At 39.5% G+C, this 24,567-nt stretch overlaps 1 protein-coding gene across 1 annotated transcript; it reads right to left on the reverse strand.

Annotated features, from left to right (window-relative positions):
- Positions 1-1,137: 1,137 nt before the first annotated feature.
- On the reverse strand, positions 1,138-23,054 carry SLC18B1 (solute carrier family 18 member B1). The gene is made up of 14 exons (XM_028509621.2): positions 22,851-23,054; positions 21,544-21,683; positions 18,948-19,043; positions 18,363-18,436; positions 18,104-18,251; positions 14,986-15,142; positions 11,156-11,292; positions 8,886-8,987; positions 7,462-7,553; positions 5,948-6,043; positions 3,987-4,061; positions 2,805-2,898; positions 2,656-2,708; positions 1,138-2,432 (listed from the first exon to the last, which is right to left on the reverse strand). The coding sequence occupies exons 1-14, from the start codon at positions 22,891-22,893 to the stop codon at positions 2,360-2,362; spliced, it is 1,380 nt and encodes a 459-aa protein (XP_028365422.1). The 5' UTR covers positions 22,894-23,054; the 3' UTR covers positions 1,138-2,359.
- Between the last annotated feature and the right edge of the window lie 1,513 nt (positions 23,055-24,567).

Consider the following 24,567-nt stretch of genomic DNA (forward strand, 5'->3'; position numbering starts at 1 on the left):
GGAGGAACCCCTTTCCTAGCACACAAGCATCCTGTGGAATTACCTGCTCTAGGAATGGATACATCTACTAGAAATATGGTTTTAAAGAAAAGATGGTAGAACTGAAACTGCCACACCCTCTTCCAATCATGTTGTTTGACAAGGTCTGAACGTGGAAAGAGGGAATTCAAGGAATCCATCTTCCTGGAAGAGAGCGTGGCATACAAAGGGGGTTGGTAATTATCCTGGGGATTGCTCTTAATAATTTCCTTGCTAATATTAATCATGGTCTTACTTTGTACCCTGATTCCCATAAGAACAGGCCACGAGGAGAAAAAGGCTCACAGTGAGTCAACAATTAACTTTGAGGGAAATTCTGAAGGGACAACTAGTTCTCCCCAGACTATTGAATCCTGCCCAAATTGTTTAAACAAGGTGTTTATAAACCTGAATAAGAAATTATCCCTGATTGTTCCCACAAAGGAATTCATGAATCAGTTACAACAGGCTGAATTATTGGCACACTTTCCCACGCCTGTTCCTTACCCATAGATACAAAGAGTTTTTCAAGAAAACAAGAAAAAACTATATAGACCCCTACCCACAGCCCAGGGATACCCCTGGGTAGCATATTGGATTAATGGCAAATTATGGTATACCCCAAGAGGAACCAATAGTCTCCAGAGGGTTCCAGATACCCCATTGCCTTATACAGGACCATATAATGAGGATGGCATTAGAATGGTCAACAAGGATGGAGTCCAAGTACTTTATAATAGTCTAAATTTCATGGAAAGGCTAGCTCGAAGCAGACCTCCCTGGTGTTTATTAACTAAGGAACAGAAAAGGTTTACTGTGGCTGGATTTCCTGTTTATCTCTCCTTACATGTTTGTTTTGGTGATCAAAAGGTGGTGGGATTGTTAGATACCTGTATTTCAGGTTTATTGATTCACATAATTTCAATGAAGTTGTACAAAATAATTTCTTGACCAGAGAACAAAATCCCCTCTAATAAAATAGCCCCTGAATGTCTAAAAGTTGTTGGAGTAACAGCCCTACCTTTACCTTGAATAGGAATATATATCAAGTAGAATTAGACAGGCAAAGAAATAAGAAAGGCTGGTTAGATATTACAAACTAATCACGTAGAAACAGTTACCAGGGAGTCAGAGTCCATTGTTCATAGAGAAACATTTTAGATAGAAAAGGTAAATAGCTAAGTTAGACATTGCAAAGGCCTTATAATAAATTTCCTATAACCTCTATTCAATCTAGCATATCCTTTTGCCCCATGACAAATTCTGAGAATTTTAATAAATAAGACATTCAAACTCTGTACGTACAGCTATTTCTAATTGTCTGATTTATGGCTCTCCTGGTCAAAACAATCTTTGTTTAATATAACTGAATCTTTGGAAACTTTTGTACTTTTCCTGGTTACCTTTGTATTATTTTTTTTCTGCTTTACCTAATCGCAAATGTTAATCACTACCAAAAATAAAAGTATAAAAATCTGCTTGTACTTGCAATAAACGGAACAGAGCATCACCATCCTTTGAGGCGTGTTGTTGTCTGTCTCCCATCGCCAACGCCTTACCCACCTTTCAGGAACCCCTGGGCCCAGCTGCGGCCGGACCATGGCATGAAACAGAGATTATGGGAAGTGAATGTTATACCAAGCATTGTTTATAAATTCAGATCATACTTGAAAATATGTTGCAAAAATGGAAGTCTCAAGTAATGCTATGCTATCTTACACACAAAATTTTTAGAAGAGCCGAGGGCCAGGGAATGTTAGAGCTTTTTGCATGGTAGGCAGGGATTTTGCCTTTGAACAAAAACAAAACTCGCAGGACACAGATAAAGTATATCTTTTAAAAACTGATTTCATAGTAATTTTTCTACATATATTGAGTTTTCTACATATATTTATATTATCTGTAAGCATGTCATCTCTTTCTCTTAAGCACATCATTTGTTTCCTTGTTAATACAAAAAGGTACAGGCACAGAATCAGTGCATCAAGTATAAAAAGTAAACAGAGGAAAACAGGAGACCTAGAGTCCAAAACCATCTTCAAGCCCAAGTTTGGTCACTTAAAAAGGCAAAGTTTTGTTGGTTTTCAACTACTCTTTTCATACATAATGCTTCAAATGTGGCTGGTTCTGCAGGCCTGCCTCGCAGGACAACAGTAATGTGCACCCCATCACGGGTCACCCAAAAATACGCGTTCACTTCCAGGATGCCATAGATCATTCACTTCCAGGATAGTGTTCATGGAGCTCTGTGCGTAAAATCAAGAAACCCTTTCAGACTTTCCGACTTTCATGTTCAAGGTCAGGCACATCCATCTGCCAACCTTGCATCAATCCAAAATTCTCAAGGCTGGTTTTCATCAGGCAAAAGAGTGCTTCGTTCCTCCTCTGTACCAAGGGTATTCTGAAGTTTTGATCTACATTGATGGCAAGAAAAGAAGAATCTCAATATTCCTCATCTTTAAAAGACTCAGTACCTACATCTCTACCCAGCTACCCCCTTAAACATGTCTACCAAGTCCCGAGGGCCAGAGTGCCCAGAAATGTGCTGTCTGGAAGAATGGAGGAAAAATACCATTTCTTCTTCATTCCCTCAGGATGACTTTTAAAGGGAGAAAATAGCTCAAGAGTTGACCATACCTCCTTCTTCTCCTTGAGTACTCCAACAGGTAAAACAAGCCCATCACTAATCCCTTCAACACAATTAAAGGTACTGGTTAATGTCAATTCTCCAAGTAGCATTTCTCCACAAAGGCAAGGGAAAGGGGAAAAAAAGACTGACTACTCACACTGGTCAGAGCCCACAGACCTTGCACAGCTGCTGCCCATTCAAAACCAATTTTCTCGTACAACAATCCACCCAGTGTTGGTCCTACAAAGGCACTAACAATGGAAAGAAAGGGTATTAAGTAGCGCCAAAAGGGAGAAAATAAGAGTTCCTTCCTAAAGGCTGCATGATCCTTCAGTCATAGGTCTTCATTAAATTGGAACCGAGTACCAAAGAAAAAAGGTGATTCCTGGACATAGCACTGGATCTAAGAAAATACTTCTATCTCGTAATGATGATGCTTAAATCTTTTAAACAAGTGTAAAATTATAACTGCTTATGAAGAGCTGAAGCTTTATACTAAAAAAAAAGATGACAGGCATTCAAAAGAATTTGTATAACATTTACATTATTCTCTCTACTCTTCTGAGTATTTGTATTAAAAATAACTTAATTCCAGCCCTGGCTGGTGTGGCTCAGTGGCTGAGTGCCAGCCTGTGAATTAAAGGGTCACCAGTTCGATTCCCAGTCAGGGCACAGGCCTGGGTTGCAGGCCAGGTCCCCAATAGGGAACGTGTGAGAGGCAACCACACATTGATGTTTCTCTCCCTTTCTTTCTCCCTCCCTTCCTCTCTAAAAATAAATAAAATCTTTTAAAACAATAAATAAATAGCTTAATTCCATACACATTTATGGAGGATATCTACATTGCCAGCATACATTGGTGCCAGAATGCTTTGGGCCACACATTGATGTTTCTCTCCTTCTCTTTCTCTTTCTCTTCTCCTCGCTCTAAAAATAAACCAATAAAATCTTAAAAAAAAAAAAAAAAAAAAAGAAATACCAGAGGGGTAACTCTACTATACCGGAGTTACTAAAGAGGTAACTATACCAGTTACCCCTCTGGTCTAGTAGAGAGTAAAAGATAAATAAATTTAAAATACTGAGATATGCTCTTGATAAAATGAACTTAAAAACATGATCTTTATGTGACAAAGTGCATGGGAACATTTTGATTAGATATTGAAACTGCTAGCATAACCAATGACCTTAGGGTCAGAGGGCATGGGTTAAAACTCTGGTTCTGCCCCAAATGAATTCTGTGCCTTTGGGCAACTCCTCTGGTGTCTCAATTCCCTCGTCAGTAATTTAGCTGAAGCATTTGCCACCTGGCACATGGAAATGGAATTCAATGGCTACTCACCCAACTGACCACATTGCACCGAAGAGGCCTGACACGAGTGCCAGCGTACTTAACCCTTCTTCAAATCCATTTTCACTGCAAAGAGAGGCAAGGGTGTGTCTGTGATTGGAAGGGGAGCCTCAGTGATACAAAAAGATTGTATAATAGTTAAATTAAAGTAAACCAGGGATAATCTGGACAAAACCAACAGCAAGAATACTCCATTTCTAAGATAAAAAGCTAATCTAATTTGAAGGATTTTCATACTGATGATTGCTTCAAGGTGTTCTAAAAATTAATTTTCTTGCATATATGAGACATGATATTAAGAATCATGACCCATTTGCACTAAATGCTCACAAAATATATAATTAAGCCCTGGCTGGTGTAACTCAGTGGATTGAGTGAAGGCCTGCAAACCAAAGGGTTGCCAGTTCGATTCCCAGTCAGGGAACATGCCAGGGTTGCCATCCTGGTCTCCAGGAGAGGGCATGCAGGAGGCAACCACACATTGATGTGTCTCTCTCTCCTTCTCTTCCCCTCTCTCTAAATATAAATCAATAAAATCTTTAAAAAAAAAAGAAAAAGAAAAATACATAATTAAGAAATTCTTACAATGAGATGAACATGTACAGAGGGGAAGAGAACAATGGGCAACTTTTAGGAAATGCAGGGGCAGCTCCTCATTTCTATGAGAGATGTTGAATTAACACAGCCTGCTACCAATACCCTTCCTGAAGGTCACTTTGAAATGAACTCCTTCAAGTTCTCTTTGTGTTCTACATCATCATGCATACTAAACAAAAGACTGATGGCCAAGTGACAAATTTCTGGTATGATACCATGACTTATAATAAGAAATATATATTTGATCTTAGTCCGTTTTCTGGCACAGAGCTCCTAAAGTCCTTGGAATTTCTTAACTGATGTAAAACAATATAAAAGCCTTTTGTTATATTGATAAGTTGACTTTTGGAAAACACCTGAGGATGGTGACTGGTTGCCAAAAGAGCCATTCCTGTGATTAGAGAGTTGAAACTTTCAGTCCCCCCCACCCTTTTACCCGAGAGGGGAGCAGGGCTGGAGGTGGAATCAACTGTCCGTGGATTTAATTACTTAGCCATGCCTAAGTAATAAAACCTCCATAAACGTCCATAAATAAAACAAAAGGACAGGGTTCAGAGGACTTCCTGGAATGCTTACACACGCCATCGTGCAGGGCCCCACACTCCATGAGGACAGAAGCGCCTTTGTTCCGGACCTCACCATGTCTGTCTGTTCAACTGGCTGTTGATTCATGCCCTTTATAATTCTTTGTTAGTAAACCATAATCTAGGAAGCAATCTGGTATCTGGAGTTCCATGAGCTGTTCTAGCAAATTAGCCAAACCCAAGGCAGGGATCATGGGATCATCTGATTTGCAGACAGTCCAGAACAGGCGATAACCTGGGCTTGTGATTAGCATCTGAAGCATGGCAGTCCTGTGGGACTGAGTGCTTGCTCAGCCTATGAAATCTGATGCTAACTCTGGGTTGTCCCTGTCAGAACTGAGATGAATTGTAGGCCACCCCGCTGATAGGAGAGAATGGCTTGGAAATCTCCCACATGTCAAAATTGGTACTAGAATTATTCTACCAATCACTCCATGCTTTTGCATGGACCTCTTCTATGAGGGAGGAATATTGCTGAGGCTTTTCCATTTTGCTTTATTTTTTAAAAGTACATCTGTACAGAGGCATAAACCAAGCTAAGCCTCTATCCACAACTCATTTCAGCTATTACTGTATTAATGTTACTATATATGATCACTCATATTGTATCATTGCACATACTATTTATATCAAAATAGTTTGTGAGATGAAATCATAAAGATTTAGCATTGTGAAAAAATCCAGAATCTTACAAAATTGAGAAATTCAAGAAAACCTGTGATGTTCACAACTATTCAATATACAGCTCTTCAAGCAATGGAAGTAACTTACTAGGCACAACTGAGAATCTCTGGGAAAGTTGGGATTACGCTCATTCCGGCAGAGACACCATTTATAACCAATACCAGCACCAGGAGCCACAGCTGACTGCAAAGAGGTTTTGGAGAAAAAAAAGTAAGCATTTTAAGAGACAGAAAGCTTCATGATAAGGAGGAGGCAGGATCCCAGAGAAGTTCCTTCCACAGATTCCAGGACTCTTGTCCCCACTGCTGTCTGATCCCATTTCATTCAGTGACAGCATCCTTTAGCTCCTTTTATTTGAAGGGGGCGAAGGGTCAATTCATCCTGATATCTCAGTGTCTTTCGTCACATATATCACATGTCTAGAGTCAACCTTCCTCATCATGACCATACAAAATCATTTCAAAATGGGTGAATATGCCAGCATTCATATACCAATGGAACATATGCCAATGTTGTTCCATCAATTGCTTGGTTTTGAAATTCAGTTGACTAAAAAATGTCAAAGAAGAGAAGTGGTAAAGTGACAGGAAACTGATACTGGCACCATATTGGGTGCTGTGCCAGTTACTTAACATCCATTATCTGGCTGAATCCCTCAGCATCCCTGTGATGTAAGGACTGTTTGAAAATGATTAAAGACAACAATTTAGGTGATCCAAACCGTCTCCTTTTGGAGAACTGCAAAATGAGGTAGAAGGCAGGAAGCTTTGATAGGATAAAGTACAAAGAACATGGAAAAGACAGCTAGAAAATATCTGATTGGCTGGTGCTACATAGCCAAAGCCATTTGTGGTGAGAAGGGCCAGGACTGGCTTGGTTTTTGGGATTGGCTGACTGGCTAGCCTGTACTTCTGGTTAAGGACACAAAAGTTATCTAAGTTTCAGTTTGATGGTGTGGGACCCCAGGCAGGACGGCTTCTTGAGCAAAGAAAGTTATTTCAACAGTACTATTACTGACTCTTTTTTGTAGATTTGAAAACTACAGTCTTGGCAGTTAAGTGGCTTGCCCGAGTTCACATAGCTAGTAAGTGGCAAAGCCAGGGTGTAATCTCAGCCTGTAGGACTCTGAAATCCCTGCTTTTTCCACATCGTGCTCTATCCCAGAAGTAATGTGCTCACTGTATTCAGCAAATAAATTATATTAAACAAGCTTTAATGAACAGCTACTACATGCTAAGGATGATACAGGAAAAAAAAAAGATTTGGGCTCTGCCTTAAGGAGTCAGGAGAAGTAGCAAAAACAACATATTCTAAGAACTGTCAACCAAAGGAAGGCAGGAACAAACAAGCATGCAACTGAAACACAAAGGGAAAATAAGCATATTTATCATTTGATACAGATCTTATGGATTCTTGTTTGTACCACTGCTAGCTCCTAGTAAGGTAAAATACTGTTAGTCTAACAATTCAATACAGTCATAAATCAAGGTAATTATTTCAATAACAAGGCTCAAAATACTAAGCTATACCCATATTACATCAATTTTTAAAAATAATTCTTAACCCTATTTGACAAAAAATAGAGAAGAAGAAAAAATTACCTTTTAATGGGCAAGACTGGGACAGGTCCTAACAGCATGTAGCACCCTGCTGTGATTAAGTTTCCAAAAACCAGGAACCATTTCCTTAAATGCTGGTGAAGAAAAGGACCAAAGGAACTCTTAAAACCTGCTATGAACAAAGAATCTTAAAACAAATCACTGATGAACACAAGTCATGATATTAAGAAATCCAAATGCACTGAAGAAAACAAACCTCTACATTTGAGAGAAAACAGGTAGACAGTAGACACAAAAGCAAGGACAACACACCCCAAGACGAGGAGTGTGCATAAACAAGGATTCCTCGGAAAGGCAGTGAGTGGATGGCAGATTTTGTGCCCGATGAACTCTTCCAAATATAACAATTTAAAAAGTAGTAACTACAAGGAAAAGGAACCACCTAGCAGGGAAACATCTAGAAAATTTACATCATTAAAAAAGTACCCACTAAAAGTAGTCCTTATAAACTACTTGAATGCAGCCTAAACATTATAGGAGTACAATAGCTGCTCAGTTATATAAGACTATGTCTTAAAACCAAGTTTCAAACACTGTTTAAGACACTTGCTTTTCTTAATAATCTCCATGTGTGGTAGTTTACGTCTGATAAATATATATGCAAATCTAATGAAGAAGGGAAATGGATAAATAAGCACTGAAGTCATAGAAGCTAAAGATCTGGTTAACGGCACTCACTAGTTCTGTACACTCGTTACCTGGACTGGGTGCCTTTAGATCTCGCAAAAGTAGAAGGGACTTCCTATCAGGATGGCTATGGGACCACCAATGCATATTGACATGGTGAAGCCTTTCACTCCCACAGAAAAACTAAACTATCTCCTCTCAGTTTGATCAAGTCCTAACACCTCTGGGACTCTGCTCTAATTACTAAAGTCAACCCTTTCTCATTAAGGGAGCTTTTTCCTTTAGAAAGTTTAATCCAGTAGTTTTTCAACAAGACTCCTCTTATCCCAGATGGAGAAATTAACAGTGAACCTGCTCAGGGTGCTGGCAGGTTGGAAGTCACCAGAACCTCACACTGGAACCTCTTCATAAGCTCAAAAACTTAACATATTAGAACTTAAATGTTCTCACCTCCCCGCCAAAAAGACAAATACATGAGGTGATGGCTGTGTTAATCAGTAGACAGAAGGACTCCTTTCACAATGTGTGTATGCATACATATACAAAAATTATTTTATACATTATATATATATAACATATATATAACAATTCACTATGTTGTACACTTTAAATATCTTACAGTTTTGTCAATTATACCTCAACAAAGCTGAAGTTTAAAAAAATGAATATGCCAACTCTAATCAGTGGACCTCTAGAGCTCTAATCTAGATGTACAGTTGGAAAACCACTGGTCTAAACATACAAAAAGCAATTCTTAAATATAAGTTAAGTGTACGTACTGGCATTTTATCACTTAGTAGACCAAAGAGTGGTGAAGAAATGGCGTAGGACAGTGCCAAACCCAGGAATACCAGTCCCACATATCCAGCTGGTAAATTAAACTGTAAAAGAAATCTTGTATTAAAGTTACACAATTAAGTCATTTTGGAAATACACATCTATTTTCTACCATCCCTTCAGATCTTGTTATCTACCATCAGTCTATTAATAATACTCAGCATCCTTCCTAATTTTTGTCTTGATTTTGAGAATGGATTACTTTTTCTCTGTGGCGGGAAACCTAACCAGAGGTCAAAAGTCCTAGATTTTTTGCTTTGTAGCATTTGACATTAAACATATAATTTTGCTCCTACAAATCATAGCTTTGTATATGTAAATGAATGCTTTGCAAACTTCAGTGTGCATAAAAAGTTACCTGGAGAACTTATTAAAAGAAGTTCTTGGTCCATCACCCTAGAATGTTTTATTCAAAAATTTCTAACAAGCTCTGAGGTGGCTCTTACTATCCACAGACCGAGTGCACAGGTGTAAAAATCACTGATGATATCGTCTATTTAACCCATCTCAAAGGGATATTAATATCTATTTACATAACTCAGTAGTATGATATATGTTAAAAGGCTTTTCAAACAATAACCTACCACATAACTTTGATACTGTTACTAACATAATATAAATACCTTTTTTTTGCTTATCTGAGTTGTTCTCATTTTCCTCAATTTCCTTAACTAATTTTCTTAATGAAGCCCATAAGATTTATTTACAAGTCAGTGTACATTTTAACAGTGCTTATGATGGATATTAACCCATGCTAATAATTAGTACTTTAAAGACAGGAGCAAGATACAAATGTTAGATGTGTCTTCTTCTGACATTACAACGTGGCGGAGACAGGGTTGAGCCTCCTACCCTGAAAGGCTAGGCAACCATGACCCCATGGCAAATCACCGATTCAAACAATGGGTAAGAAGTCAGAGGACAAAAGAATTCATAGTAAAAAAGGAAAATACATTCCTAAAGATGTCTTTTTTTATAAAAGGTTAAATGAGTTTCTTTATATATTTTTTATTTTTTATTGTTGTTCAAATATAATTGTCTCCATTTTCCCCCGACTCCCTAGTCCCCCACCCAACCCATCCCCACCTCCCACCCTTGATCCTATCCCCCTTTGGCTCTGTCCATGTGTCCTTTATACCTGTTCCTTGATGACACTTCCCCTTTCCCCCCCATTACCCCCACCTCCCTCCCCTCTCGACATGCATGACTTGGGTTTACTAGAGAATGGTTACACATTTTTTCCATTTTCTTAGATACCACTTCTTGTGGACAGAAAAATGATTCTCACAGAGATACAATGTTGATGTGAGTGGAATGTGTCACCATGAACATAACATATTTTTCTTATATGTTACCACCTGAATGCTCATTGCTTAAGTGTGATATTCTATTTATTCTTTACACCTTGGGCCATGCATTAAAATTATAGTCTCCAAGTGTACCATTTTGGGTAGTTACACACTCAAAACGGTCTTTAGTGACTTCAAGGGGTATGTTTCTAGTAACTGTGCTTTTCTAATTCTACTGTTTCACCTACAGTCAGTGTGGGCTGCAACTGATACATTTCTGTCTTACACACACATATTCATTCTCCAATATAAGTAACCACCAGGCTTGGTAATATTCCTTATTGCATTATTCATAATCCTTTTCACAAATATCTAAAAACAAAATCCTATGATAACAAACTTTTAGAATTCAGCATTTATTTCTCAGCACTAAAAAAATGGAGAGGCTCTGGGTTTCTCTCTCCCGTCTGATTAATATAGTCCATAGTTATTCAATTACACGCAATAGCCTAAAAAGTAAGTGGACTCAGAGGGAATCTGTTTGAGAAGGACACCTGACATTAAATGACACTGGGCGCCCCACACTTCCCACTGAAATTCAGACAAACAGGAAAAGTGTCCTTGTTAAGCAGCTAGGATGATACACAAGCCAGACCTATGATAACTCAAGCCTGGCATCAGAAAGAAGGGGACAAATGTTGGGACCACTTAGTGAAAGGTTTGTTTCAGTTACACTGAATCAGACCCCTCCCTAGTTATAGAGACATCAGTCAGATGGAGGTGCAGACTACCTTGGTGTGAGGTTCTCACCTGGCCTCCTCCTTACCGCCCCTCAGAGAACTTCCTGCCCAGCAGGGCCCAAGAGCAAACTATTATGTCCATGCCCTAACAATGCAGAGCTCTTCCGCTAAAAGGCTACTCACCTTCTTCAGAACAAAGAGAGACAGGGTAGGATCAAGGAAGCCGAAACACGCGCTGAGCGAGTTGATGACGAAGGATATAAGGGCGACCTTGGGCAAACTGATGAGTTTCCAGAACGAGTGTTCACTTGGATCTGACTCTTCGGGGTAAAAATGAAAAAGGAATTAGAGTAATTAAAATCACTTAACTATCATTTAACCTATGTTGAAAAGTAAAATTGGAAAGGCAATCATTATCTGGTAATCCAAGTAACTGCACCTCTGAGTTTGCCTGAATTGTTTATTACCTATATTTGCAGAAGTTATTCAAACCTAGAGGCCACATTCAGTTTTCCTAAAAACAGTGTCTCAGATTCAAAAAATGTCCACCAGAATGAGAGTATCATGAGAAGGAGTCATAGGTTCTAGGTTATAACCTGTGGCCTTCCTCGGGTGGAATACGAATCTGTAAGGTTTAATTTGGTGCGTGGGAAAAGCCAGATGCTTTATCAAGGAACAAAGTGTGTATGCTGAGGAGGAATCTGAGTTTGTCAAAGAACACAAGACAATTTCTTCTCTATTAGCAAAGAAAACACTGGATTGAAAGGGGTGCTACTACTGAATCATGTGGGAAGTGCACTTGGCATTCATGGTCAGCTGAGCACCAGCCTCCCTTCCCACCATTGCCTCAGCTGCTTCACTGTTTCCAAGCCTCTGGTCACACTCTATGCCTCCTTTCATTTCTCCTCTGCTAATTTTTCAAATTCTGTTCCCTTTGTAAAGTCTAGCTCTGGCCCTAATTATTCCACAGATTTTACCTTTCTCTGGTTTCCTGCTGTACTTCAAGTCTATACATTTTATTTATTTTATTGTGTTGTATTTACTTTATTTTATTATTTTATTTTATTTTACTCTTTATTGCATTTTCCCATTACCAATTAGTCCCCTTATATTCCCCTGCCCCTAGTAGTCACCACACTGTTGCCCATGTCCGTAAGTCCTTTCTCCTTTTTGCTCAGTCCCTCCACCCTAACCTTCACCCCCGCCACCACTAGCTGTCATCTGTCCTCCATCTATGAGTCTGTTTCTGTTTTGCTCTTACATCAGTTTATTCATTAAATTCCACATATAAGTGAAATCATATGGTATTTGTCATTCTCTGTCTTATTTCACTTAGCATAATGTTCTCCAGGTCCATCCTTGCTGTTGTAAAGGGTAAAATTTTCTTCTTTTTTATACAGCCGAGTAGAATTCCATCTATACGATATATTTTAGCACCTAAGCTATATTTACTTTTTCACAGTTTACTGTTGTTTGATGGCTTTTCTAGCTTTCAATTAATTTACTAAACAAAATCTTTGCTGAGCCAGGTACCATGCAAAATGCTGGGCATGCAAAGGCAAAGAGAACCAACTCAGGCCCTGTCTTCAGAGAGAAGTGGAGGAAGGTAAGATGGAGCTAGCAGGGTGCCTACTGAGGCACATGAGAACATTTTCTTAAAACAATCAAACAAACAAAAAACAAGGAACACTATATAAAAAAAGTCTTTCCAAAAGTAGTATCTAAGTTGATGCCTAAAGATAAGTTTGCGATGAGCAAGCTAAGAGGAGGAAAGCATACTCCAGGCATACAGTTCCAGGGATGGCACAGTGCAAGACTCAGAAGTGAGGAAACTATTCTGTGTTTGCAGAAATGAAAGAAGAGAAAGTTGGAGGAGGAGACTGGGGCAGAGGATGTCTCTGCAATGGGGAAAGATCATACTGCAGGAGAATGTAGAGATGTGATTATGCAGGACTTTGCAAAATATGCTAAGAAACCCGAGAAACTCGAGGGACTTTGAACAAGGGCTGAGAATAAGATCTGTGGTTCAGAGAGAACTTTCTGTGGCCTTGTGGAGAATGGAGTCAGGCACCAGTCAGGAGCCTTTGGCAGTGGCCCCGGCCACAGGTGGAACTGGCCAAGTCGGGACAAGGAAGGTCTCTGAGAACCAGGATCAGCACTTGTATATCCTCATTTCTCCACTGGCACCCAGCATGGTTCATTACTCAATCAATGCTTGTTGAATAATGAGCCATTATGGAACAAAGTACAAAAAACACAAAGATCATAATTACATTAGCCAAGGTAAAAATGAAGGAGAGAATCCTAGAAGCAGCAAGAGACAAGGAGACAGTAACCTACAAAGGAGTTCCATCAGACTGTCAGCTGATTTCTCAAAAGAGATTTTACAGGCAAGAAGGGGCTGGAAAGAAGTATTCCAAGTCATGAAAGGCAAGGACCTACATCCCAGATTGCTCTATCCAGCAAAGCTTTCATTTACAATGGAAGGGCAGATAAAGTGCTTCTCAGATAAGGTCAAGTTAAAGGAGTTCATCATCACCAAGCCCTTATTTTATGAAATGTTAAAGGGACTTATCTAAGAAAAAGAAGATAAAAAACATGTATAGTAAAATGATAGTAAACCTACAATTATTAACAACCACACCTAAAACAAAAGCAAAAAGAAACTTAGCAAACAACTAGAACAGGAACAGAATAATAGAAATGGAGATCACATGGAGTGTTAGCAACAGGAGTGGGAGGAGGAGAGAGGGGGTAAAAGGTATGGAGAATAAGTAGCATAGATTGTAGGTAGAAAATAGACAGGGGGAGGGCAAGAATAGTATGGGGAATGTAGAAGCTAAAGAACTTATTGACACATGGACATGAACTAAAGGGGGGAATGTGGGTGGGAGAGGGTGTGCAGGGTGGAGGGGAATGAAGGGGGGAAATGGGACAACTGTAATGGCATAATTAATAAAATATATTAAAAAATAAAAAAAACCCACAAAGAGTGGTTCAACTATTTTAAGTGCTTCGTTTAGACTTTGTCAGAATATGGGGGATAAAGTTAAACCGTAGTGTTAGTTTCTTAATTATGGGCCAAATATTCAATGGTAAGCCAAATCTGAGCACAGCCCAGGACACTCAACTGCTGAAGGAGTGCGTGTAGTTAGACTATAAAGAGGCCAAGCACCACCATGTGGCTCAGTGTGGTAGTGTCAGCAGGGAGAATACTTTGTGTGGATTTTGAATTGTACATTATAGATGTTTATTAGTCACCTTTAAGATATAAATCATAAAAGATCAACTTTAACCAGTTATACTTACTATGCATATAAAAGGCATTATAGATTTGTGGAGTAAGACAAAATGATCTGGCATAAATGGTTCCCTTCTCTAAATCCAAAGTATGAAAAGGGGTCATCAAAATAGTAAGAATGTCCGTGAAAACAAACATACAATGAGTTTAATTAAGCTGTTGAAGAAACTCGGGTAATGGGAACTTAGGGTGATACCTGCTTCAACAGACACACAGCGGAATCTCCTAGGAAGCTCTTCCCAACTACTTGGGTACTCTCTCTGCTCCCCTCAATTCAGATGCATTCCTCTCAGAAGGCCAAGCTGCACAGATGGTTGGTTGCAAGGACAGTGGGGAGGAAGGTGGGCCATGCCCTCCTGCCTTCACAGCCTTCTGAGAAGACGGAGCCACGTGTGGCGTACGGTAACTTGTCATGCTGAATATTTAAGTCCACAGTGACCTTTGAGCACACTGCATATGGCGATGTTTTATGATAAGGAATTAAGTATTTGCTGGTCCTAAAGGTCAGAAAAATTTCTAATATACAGAAATGTACATAAACTGATGGCTTACAGGATATTTCTGAAAATAGAACCAGTTATTTCAGGGTGCTCTAAAAACATACTATTGGCTATATAAAATAAAAGTGAGTATATGTTAAATTGGTCTCCTACAAAGGCATGTAGATACTTAAACTTAAGGTTCTTAAGATGAGTAATAAATGTAGTCTTACCATAATTAGGTAAGATGTACATGTTGAGTGGTACCATCAGCAAAATTATGCACCCCAGAGAAATGAAAGGCACCTCATAGCCGAAGGACTGATACAAGAAGCCACCTAAAGGAGGCCCTAGCACCAGTCCCAGTCCAGAAAAAATCTCAAGACTTCCCTACAAATGGGGAAACAAAAAAAATTGAGTTAATATATTTTGTACAAAAAATTAACAAATAAAGATTTAACGGTCACAATCTGAAAAAATTCTACCTACTTCAAAATACACATGCACATACATGCAAGCTCAAGGCAGACACAAAATTTAAACATGCATATTGATATCATAAAAGTACTAAAAAATAAATATGGGAGCTTTTTTTGTTCTTTAATTCTTATGGTATGGGAAATTTTCTAATGATGACACAAAAACTCAGAAGTTACAAAAGAAAAGATTGATAAATCTGGTTACATAAAAATAAGAAAAACTATGCATGGCGAGACACATCAAAAGACAAAGAACAGAGAAAAAATACTGACAAAGGACCAATTTCCCAAATATATCAAGAGAAAAAAGATACTACTAATCAATGAGAAAAAAATGAACAATATAATAGGAAAATAGGCAAATGTTATAAAGAGACTGTTGATACATAAAATGAAACACAGAGCTCTTAGGCAGATAAAAAGAAGCCCACCTTCACTTTTCAAAGAAGTGAACACTGAAATGAACCATGTTTACCTATCGCCTGTCAAACTCTCTACACTCTCAAGAATTTGAGGAAAGAGGCACCCTCGGGCATTGCTGGTGAGTGACTACCGGAGGGCAATTTGGCAGACCAGTCATTACAAATGCACACATTCTCTGACCAAGAACACCACTTCTGGGAACTAAACTTCCAGGTACAGCCGTAAAGGTGTGATGTGGTATATGTACAAGCTTATGTCTGTAGCACTATTTACAAGAGCAAAAGATGTAAACAACCTAGATATTCATCAAATTAAATAAACTAGGTTATAGCCATACAAACAGTGAAGGACTATATAGCCATTAAACAGAAGCAAAGAGCAAGGAACTTTTCATATATAGATACAGAAAGATCTTGAAGATAATTTCAATGTCCGTGTAATAAGTAAGAGAGGGTATGCTATCACAGGTGCAGAGAAAATGGAGGGAGTCATGCTACATGAACACACGGAATCACTGGGGAAGAAACCTGTAACAACGTTGCCTTCTGGGATAGCAACGCTGGCCTGGGTGCCTGGACAACAGGTGTGTCTATGAAGGCTGGGTAATATTAATGTATAGAATATATTCACTATATATAATATTTCCTTTGGTAACTTTTAAATTTCATACCATATACAATTATTTTCTTAAAATTAAAATAAATAAAACAATGCTATGGAAAATAGTTGGCTATTGCAGAACTCTTACAGAAATTGCACCATTTTAAATAAATCTAGTTTAGAGGCTTTAAACAGAGACCCATGGCTTGCAACCTAATATCCTCAGACCTCACAAAGACAGAAGACTAGTCCACTAAATAATTTGCAACGTTTCATAAAGAATGTAGGAATTCTACACTTCATCATGACAATGTTATCCAGATCAACCACCGTGTTAGGCAGTCATCTTTTGGCTGCAATTTTATATAGAAAGTTGGTGTGCCAACACTGTTTTCCCCTGTCGATCAGAAGGACTGTTGAATCATAGGAATTTCTTGGGCAGCATTTTCCAGAGCATTCTGCCAAAAACCAGTTCTTTAAAAGTCTTTAAGGAAAAGGGGTTGCATAGTCAAATTGGGTTGTGGAACATTAAATACACTATCTCCACTATAGAATTTCTCAGTCTTAACACACTCTATATGCACACTCAAACATGGTTAGCCACAAAACCTTGTTTTATGGACCATGTCAACAGATTAGTCTTCTGAATCCTCTTTAAGGAACATATTCCTAGGAAATGTAAACAGTGTACCTGTCACCATGGCCATGACCACATGCTGAACAGCTACAGAATAAGCCTATCCTAAAATCAACACATCCAGCTCTGTACATAAAATAAAAAGTGGAAGAACCATCTACACAGCAAATAGTTTATTTAATGGTCACAACTTTTTAACATAGATTAATATGGGTAAATGAGGGAGTGCTTGGTACTAAGCTGATTAGACCTGAGGTCCAGAGGACAATTATATGCTCTGGGGTGACATCTGGTCTCCGGACAGACCCTGGTTCTTCAGAGATGCATGGGTCCAAGAAGAGAGCTACAAGAAAGCCTTCGGTCAAGGAGGCAGAACCCAAGAGCTGGGGTCAAGGAGGCAGAAGCCAAGAGCTGGGACAGGAATCTGGTATGTCCCTAATACCAGATCTCTAAGCACCTAGGCAATATATGAGAAGTACATCAACACCAGTGTCTGGGTTTTTATGGCAAAATAAGAGGGTATTCCTCAGACAGGCAGCAAAAGGCACCTGTGAATTTCCAGATGGTCTTTAAGATCTCTCCCATGAACCTGGGGAAAGTGGAGGAAGGACTCGAGGATAAATCAAATGTTTGGCCACTAGACCACTAGAGATAACCCTTCTCTTAAGTAAAGGAATGCTTCAGGCAGCTGAGCCCCAACCTTGGCTACAGAGTGACAGCAAAATACTACTATGGGGGTATCTTTAAAAAAACAAAAATGAGTCCTGGCTGGGTGTGGTTCAGTGGATTGAGCACTGGCCTGAGAACCAGAAGGTCGCAAGTTTGATTCCCCCTCAGGGCACATCCTTGGGTTGTGGGCCAGGTCCCCTGTTGAGGGCATGTGAGAGGCAACCAATCAATGTTTCTCTCCTTCCTTTCACTTTTCTCTAAAAATAAGTGAAATCTTTAAAAAAAAACAAAAGTGATAAAAAGAATATTTGGCTTCGACTACATTTACCTGTCCAACTGCTTGTTCAGGGGATTCTAAGCCCAGGAAGAGACCTAAGTGAGATTAATGATACATTTATTGACAGCCTGCTGCCAAATGTACAAACACAGATTGTAGAAAAAAGAAGTCCTAAGAAAATGAACCCCAGCTTTAACTTGAAAGGTAAAACAAATATTTTAGCCTATACTAAAAATAGAATAGGAAAAAATTCATAAACTACATACCAGTACTGTAGCTACATTATTTGGGAAAGTCTTTGTGAGGATAGAAGAAGATGCAGTTATTGCTGCGGCAAAGCTTATTGCATCTATTATTCTCACTAGAAAACACAGAGCAATGTATATTGGTCCTTCTGGAACTTGGTCCAACACACTAAAAGAGAACAGGGCAAGTCTCAAAGGCCAAGCTGGTGTTTATCCTTTTCTTTTTTAACAGTACTCATTGAAAAGAGCAGCACCCCACCCACACCAAAATACGACTCACCCAAAGAGAACTGTAACTCCTCCTGAGACAAACATTCCTGCTACAAACATAAATTTCGCTCCAATATGTACAAGCTATAATAAATATCAAAAAAGAGTGGTAAATTTATGACTGTCACAAGTCTGAATTGGCATAAACAAGTCCATTGTATCAGGAAATATACAATTTTGGAAATAGATGAACAGTTCCCTCAATCAATATTTATTTTTAATAAATAAACACATTAATTAATTTTCTATTGTATTTTTCCCATTACCATTCAGTGCCCTTATACCCCCTTCCCCCTGCAATCACCACACTGTTGTCCATGTCCAAGAGTCCTTTTTCCTTTTTGCTCAGGCCCTCCACCCTCAACCCTCCTCCACACCATAATATTTAATAGCATAAAAACATACATCTCTTAAAACATGAAAGAAGTTAAAAGTCAACCAACTAATCAATCAATCCTAAGAATGGAACTGTCACAGTGGCACAATATATAAAGAATAATGGTTTTAGTATCAACGGAAATTCTACTAGTAAGTTAGAATAACTCATTATACAATTTTTAAAAATTAAAATGTTCACATGAACCTTAATACTTACATATTTTCCAAATAACAAAGAGGCTAGCAATTCAAACAAAGCATAACATCCAAAGATCATACCAATAACTGTATTGCTGGCTCCTTTCTTTTCAGCCTTTAAAGAAATTGAAAAGGAAACAAGTTTGAAAAACAAATTAGCATCAATGTAGAAAAATGGACCTGATGATTAGATGAGAGCATTATCCTCTTATAACTTTTATCTGTGTAAGAATTTCAAAAATTATTATTCTAACATAAACAGGATGGTAAAGTAAGGGAAACTACTAAAATCTAGTCTTTGACATGAAAATAATTCACTCACCACCATGCTCCTAAAGAATTGTTAGCTTTAAGCCCTGGCTGGCGTAGCTCAGTGGATTGAGAGCGGGCTGGGAACCAAAGTGTCCCAGGTTCGATTCCCAGCCAGGGTACATTCCTGGGTTGCAGGCCATAACCCCCAGCAACCGCACATTGATGTCTCTCTCTCTCTCTCTCTCTCTCTCTCTCTCTCTCTCTCTCTCTCCCCCCCTTCCTTCCCTCCCTGAAAATAAATAAATAAAATCTTTAAAAAAAAAAAAAAAAGAATTGTTAGCTTTATAATCTTGAGAAGAAGAACAAAGTTGAAGGCAACATACTTCCTAATTTCGAAAGTAAATATAAAAACTACAGTAGTTAAGCCCTGGCTGGTGTAGCTCAGTGGATTGAGCATGGGCTGCGAACCGAAGCATTGCAGGTTCGATTCCCAGTCAGGGTACATGCCTGGATTGTAGGCCATGATCCCCAGCAACCGCACATTGATGTTTCTCTCTCTCTCTCTCTCTCTCTCTCCCTCCCTTCCCTCTCTGAAGATAAATAAACAAAATCTTAAAAAAAACTACAGTAATTAAAACAGTATGGCCCCAGCATAAAGACAGATAGATAGATCAATGGAGCAAAATAGAGAGCCCAGAAAACCCGCCACACACATATGGTTCATTGATCTTTCACAGAAGCGCCAAGGACACATGATGGGGAATAAACATTCTCCTCAAGAACTGGTGATGTTAAAACTGGATACCCATATGAAACAGAATTAAATTGAACCCCTAATTTACAGTATTCACAAAATCAACTCAAAACAAATTATAAAGACTTAAACATAAGACTCGAACACTTAAACTCTTTGAAGAGAACACAGAGAAGCACCTCTGCTGACATCTCACTGACTAAATCTCTGGCAGGCATGGGAGGACCTTTGCATTCTAATCCCAACCTGCCTCCTCAGGTCCTCTGGCGCCAACCAGGCCTCAGTCCACCCCAGGCCCAAGCCTCACCAACTCGGCTGCTGCTCCTCAAGAACACGGGGTTTACTGTGCTAATCCTGTGACTATCTCAAGCTGTTTCCTAGAGCATCCCACCTCTGTTGTTCACCTGGGGGCCTACCATTTTCAAGACCCACCTTGGATTTATCCTGTGAAGTCCCATTCAGTACCACCCTTTCTTGACCTTCCCTCCCTAACCCCCCCCCCACACACACACACTTCTGCATTCATGATAAAATTAACCCATTTTTCCTCTAGAGTCTCATAACATTTTGGAAATCCTCTCCTTAAAATATGTCCAAATACTCTGCAACATTTTTTTTCATATTTTTTCACTCCCAACGGACAGACAAAAGAGGGACATTTTCCTGATCCTTTTTCTGATCTAGCATCCAAAGTCATTCAGCCTCCCACTCCCATTCAGTGAACAGGACTGGATTGGGCCCGCTTCTGTTCTGAGTCTGTTTCTTCATTCACAACATGATGAGAATCTTACTACTCTGCCTGTCTCATGGAGTAGCTGCAGAGACAATTGGGACAACTGGGAAAGTACACTGGAAATGCAACATCACTGTCTGGGAACAGGGTTGCATGGGTCTTTAGCAGACAAGCCATGTTTATCCTCTTTTGTTGTACAATGAATGAAGGCCACATTTTACCAAAGCAGTGAGAGGAACTGAGGGGCCAGTGCACCGAGTCTTTGGCAAAGAACAAGAAGTGAAACGTATGGGCATGTTATCTGCACTCGGCCAAGCCAGTACCATTCCTTTCACACTATGTCCTATCACCCTCAGATTCCAGAGGGTTTTCCTTTTGAATCTATGCCATTAACTATAGACCCTAACACCATTTAAAAGGCTAGGATTAGAAGGAACTAGTGAAGATTAATGAGAATTCTTCCTTGGTACAAACACTGCCTCTCAATTCCATAAGACATTCAAGTCAGAAAAGGAAATTTAGTGGACCATAGCTTCCTTTACTGTCTTAGCATGGATCTCTTGCAGTAACGTTAAAAATCTGTTATTCAGTGCAGCCCCTTTTTTAAATAGCAGCAAGCAAATCAAGGTTAATCAAACTACACAATAAGCAAAGAAGGTCAATTATATTTAGGTGAATTATCTCCCAGGATGATGTTCTTCTTGACTGGATCTTCTTTTTCTGGTACCAAATATTCTGCAAGAAGTCTTCTGTTGGCTGAAGATCTACACATCATCTTTACCATATGCACATCTTTACATTTTACATATTACAAAAGTAAATGATTAAAAAGGCTTTAAGTAATCAAGACTTCATGAGGATATAAAAATGCCTCACCTCCTTGGGGAAAAAGGGTCCAAGGATAGAATAGTACATCATAGAGCCTAAGTTAATGGAAGCTGCTGATATCAGTGCAAAAATCTGTTCTCTCGAAAGCCGGTTGGGTGCCTCTCTTGCACTTTCTGTAGGGTCATCACCTAAAATGCAAACAGTTATTGGCATGTAATTGGAACTACTGATCCAAGTACACAAACACCACTTCTATGCACGGACTATGGACTCTAAATTAGACAACATTTACTGAGCTGAGGGCTATCTTCCATGTAGCATAAGTGACCAAATGTAACATAATCCTTGGACATCACTGCAATTTTGAAAACATTTCACTTTCATTGACATGTGTTGCACATTAGAATTTCAGTACAGAATTTATCAAACCATCTTCTCTGTTTTGCCTTCACCATGAGGCCTAGTTCCTTCACCTTGAATAAATTCAAGAAGGATGGGGTTACAGGGTGCTGTCTGAGGGGTACTGCTCTCTGAAATATAATGTAATTTCTCAAGTTACTAGCTTCATCTGCTACATGAACTAATAATGTTTTAGGTGTGTGATGTCAGCTGTTTATTAAGCATTCTAGGGCAGCATGGAAGTGAAGTGTAAGGAGAAAAACAAACGAAAGCATTCAGTTGGTGAATCATTACTTACATGGTATGCCCTGGAAAGGCAGGTCCCACACACCTGTAAATCACTCCTTTTATTTTTTTTTTAAATACTAATTACAGGCCCTTTGTAACAATTAATTTGATACTTATTCCAAGGGCTAAATTTTCATTTAACTTAAAAACACCAGGTCAATTACTCAGTTTCAAACATCCAGTAAATCTATCAGCCACTGTTAAACTAAGTGGTTTGGAGAAATAAAGACATTTAAGTAAGAAAAACATGTTTGCTTTGCTTGATTTTTCCGTTTGGCATTGCAGTGCAGGTGAAAAAAATCAGTGCAAGATGAGGAAGTCAAGAATCGTTGCAAACACTGTGTAGTACAGCAGAAAGGGAACTGAAAGTTAAAGAGCCGGGAACAACAGTGAGACCTCCACATGTAATGCTTTGCGTCCATCCAATGGCATGCTTATTAAAATGCATTCATAAACACAATACTTAAAAGCAGAGCTAAAGGGAAGTAGAGACCACACCAACGCTAGTGCCCGAACTTGAACCCCCTTAAGGGTTTCGCTGCCCCCAAACCCACAGTCAGTCCCCAGCTTTTTCGATGGTCTCGGAAACAAAAGAAGCTAATTCAATAGTTGATATAGAGACAGGACCCAAGCCACTAGGCACGTGCGGCCGCGCCCCTCTCGGTCACCTCCTGGGGCACGTGAGCCCTCGGGGTCCCCGGGAGCGTCCATGCGCGGCCCTCGAATTCCGGAGCCGCGGCTCTCGGGTCGTTGCCTGCTCGCTCTGACTCCAGCTCCGACGCGTGGACAGCGGAAGACCAGGGTGGCGGGCGGAGGCTGCTCCTCCGTGACTGGGCATTCCAATCGCCCGCGGGCAGCCCTCAGCCCGCAGTTCCTAGCAGTCTCCCAGGAGCTCCTGGAGGAGGGGCAGGGCTTTTCTTATTTAAAGACACAGGCGATTATCATACTCCTCTGTCTGCAGTACGCTGTATGCTTTCATCCTGTGTAAGGACAAATAAAACTGGGAAGGACAATCTGTATTCCATATGGTGGACCCCCTACTTTAAAATCAGTGAAATGTATTCCTACTAAAAGTAAGACAGGACACGTATGTGGACACAAAAGGTAGAGTGCCTAAGCCGAAAGACACAACTGTGAATCAGGAAATTAGATTCATATTGACTCTTTTTAAAGAGTGGGTTATTTTTCACAGCGAGTGAATGATGTAGTGTTGTAATCATGGAGGCCAGACATTAGTACACTAGGAATGAGTTAATTGATGTGAAGTACTAGGAATGGAACATTATAATTGCAAAAATTACAATGAATGTTGAGGAAAAAGGGTGGCATGGCTGGGAATAAGACCTGGTTTATGACTTTGGGTGGCAGGTTCAATTTCTCCATCTGTACAGTGGGGATGATAGTGCCTGCCTTGTAGGCTGGCTGTGGGCCCTGGTGATAAGTAAGGTGTGTGGAGTGCTCTGTACTTGACTGTGATGGCTGTTCCCTTGCACTCACCCTCAACTTTCTGGCACAAAAATGGAGGTATCACTTTGTCTTCACCTTACTTGCTGTTTGGGAAAGGGTAAAGTTTGTGAACTGAGAAATTCCTGATGTGGGGCCAAGTTAGAACAAAAGATTATTGAATTACCACCATTGTGACTTGAAAGATGAATGAGCCCCACTCTGGCTTCTGCCCTCAAAAAGCATACCTCCTTCTAGGAGATAAAAGAGACACCAATTAATAATTTATTCTAATGTACTGAGTTCTATAACATGTTGGAAGAACTGTTTACTTTGGCTAAATGAGTCCAGGATGGCTTCCCTAGTCAGTGATGTTACCTTGGGTCTTGAACATTATGTAAAAATTCCTGTCCAGGTTAAGAGAGCCTTGACAGCCATTCTACGCAGGAGGATTAGCTGTAGCAAAGGTTCCTTAAAGCGACCTTTGAGAATCGTTATGATTTAACTATGTACACATCTCCACTCTCATTCTAGTCTACCTTCTCTCTCCAATCTAACATCAAACCATACAGGAGAATTACCTTGAATTATTTCTTTGTTGTTTACATTCCCTTCTTTGTTCTCTCATTCTGGACTGTTTTTTTATACACATATAGGGTCTCCTAGACTGGCCCTCTTATTTATTACTCTTTTTCTCTTCCACTTTTTACCTCTTTCTCTTTTTTGCTCCATCTTATAGCAAGTGTCCCCAACTTTACCTTTCAAACTTTTAACTGAATTTTTCATTTCTGCTGTCATTTATTTCCCTCTGCCTGCGCTCCCATTCCCCTTCCCATCAGCAACCTTTCTTGCATGTTTACTACAGACAGACCTATTTTCATGAAATTTATATTCTTGTGTTGTGTCCATCTATTTTCAATTCACACAAAGGGATTGTGACAT

This window comes from Phyllostomus discolor, chromosome 4 (genome assembly GCF_004126475.2).
Source record: "Phyllostomus discolor isolate MPI-MPIP mPhyDis1 chromosome 4, mPhyDis1.pri.v3, whole genome shotgun sequence".
NCBI lineage: Eukaryota > Metazoa > Chordata > Mammalia > Chiroptera > Phyllostomidae > Phyllostomus > Phyllostomus discolor.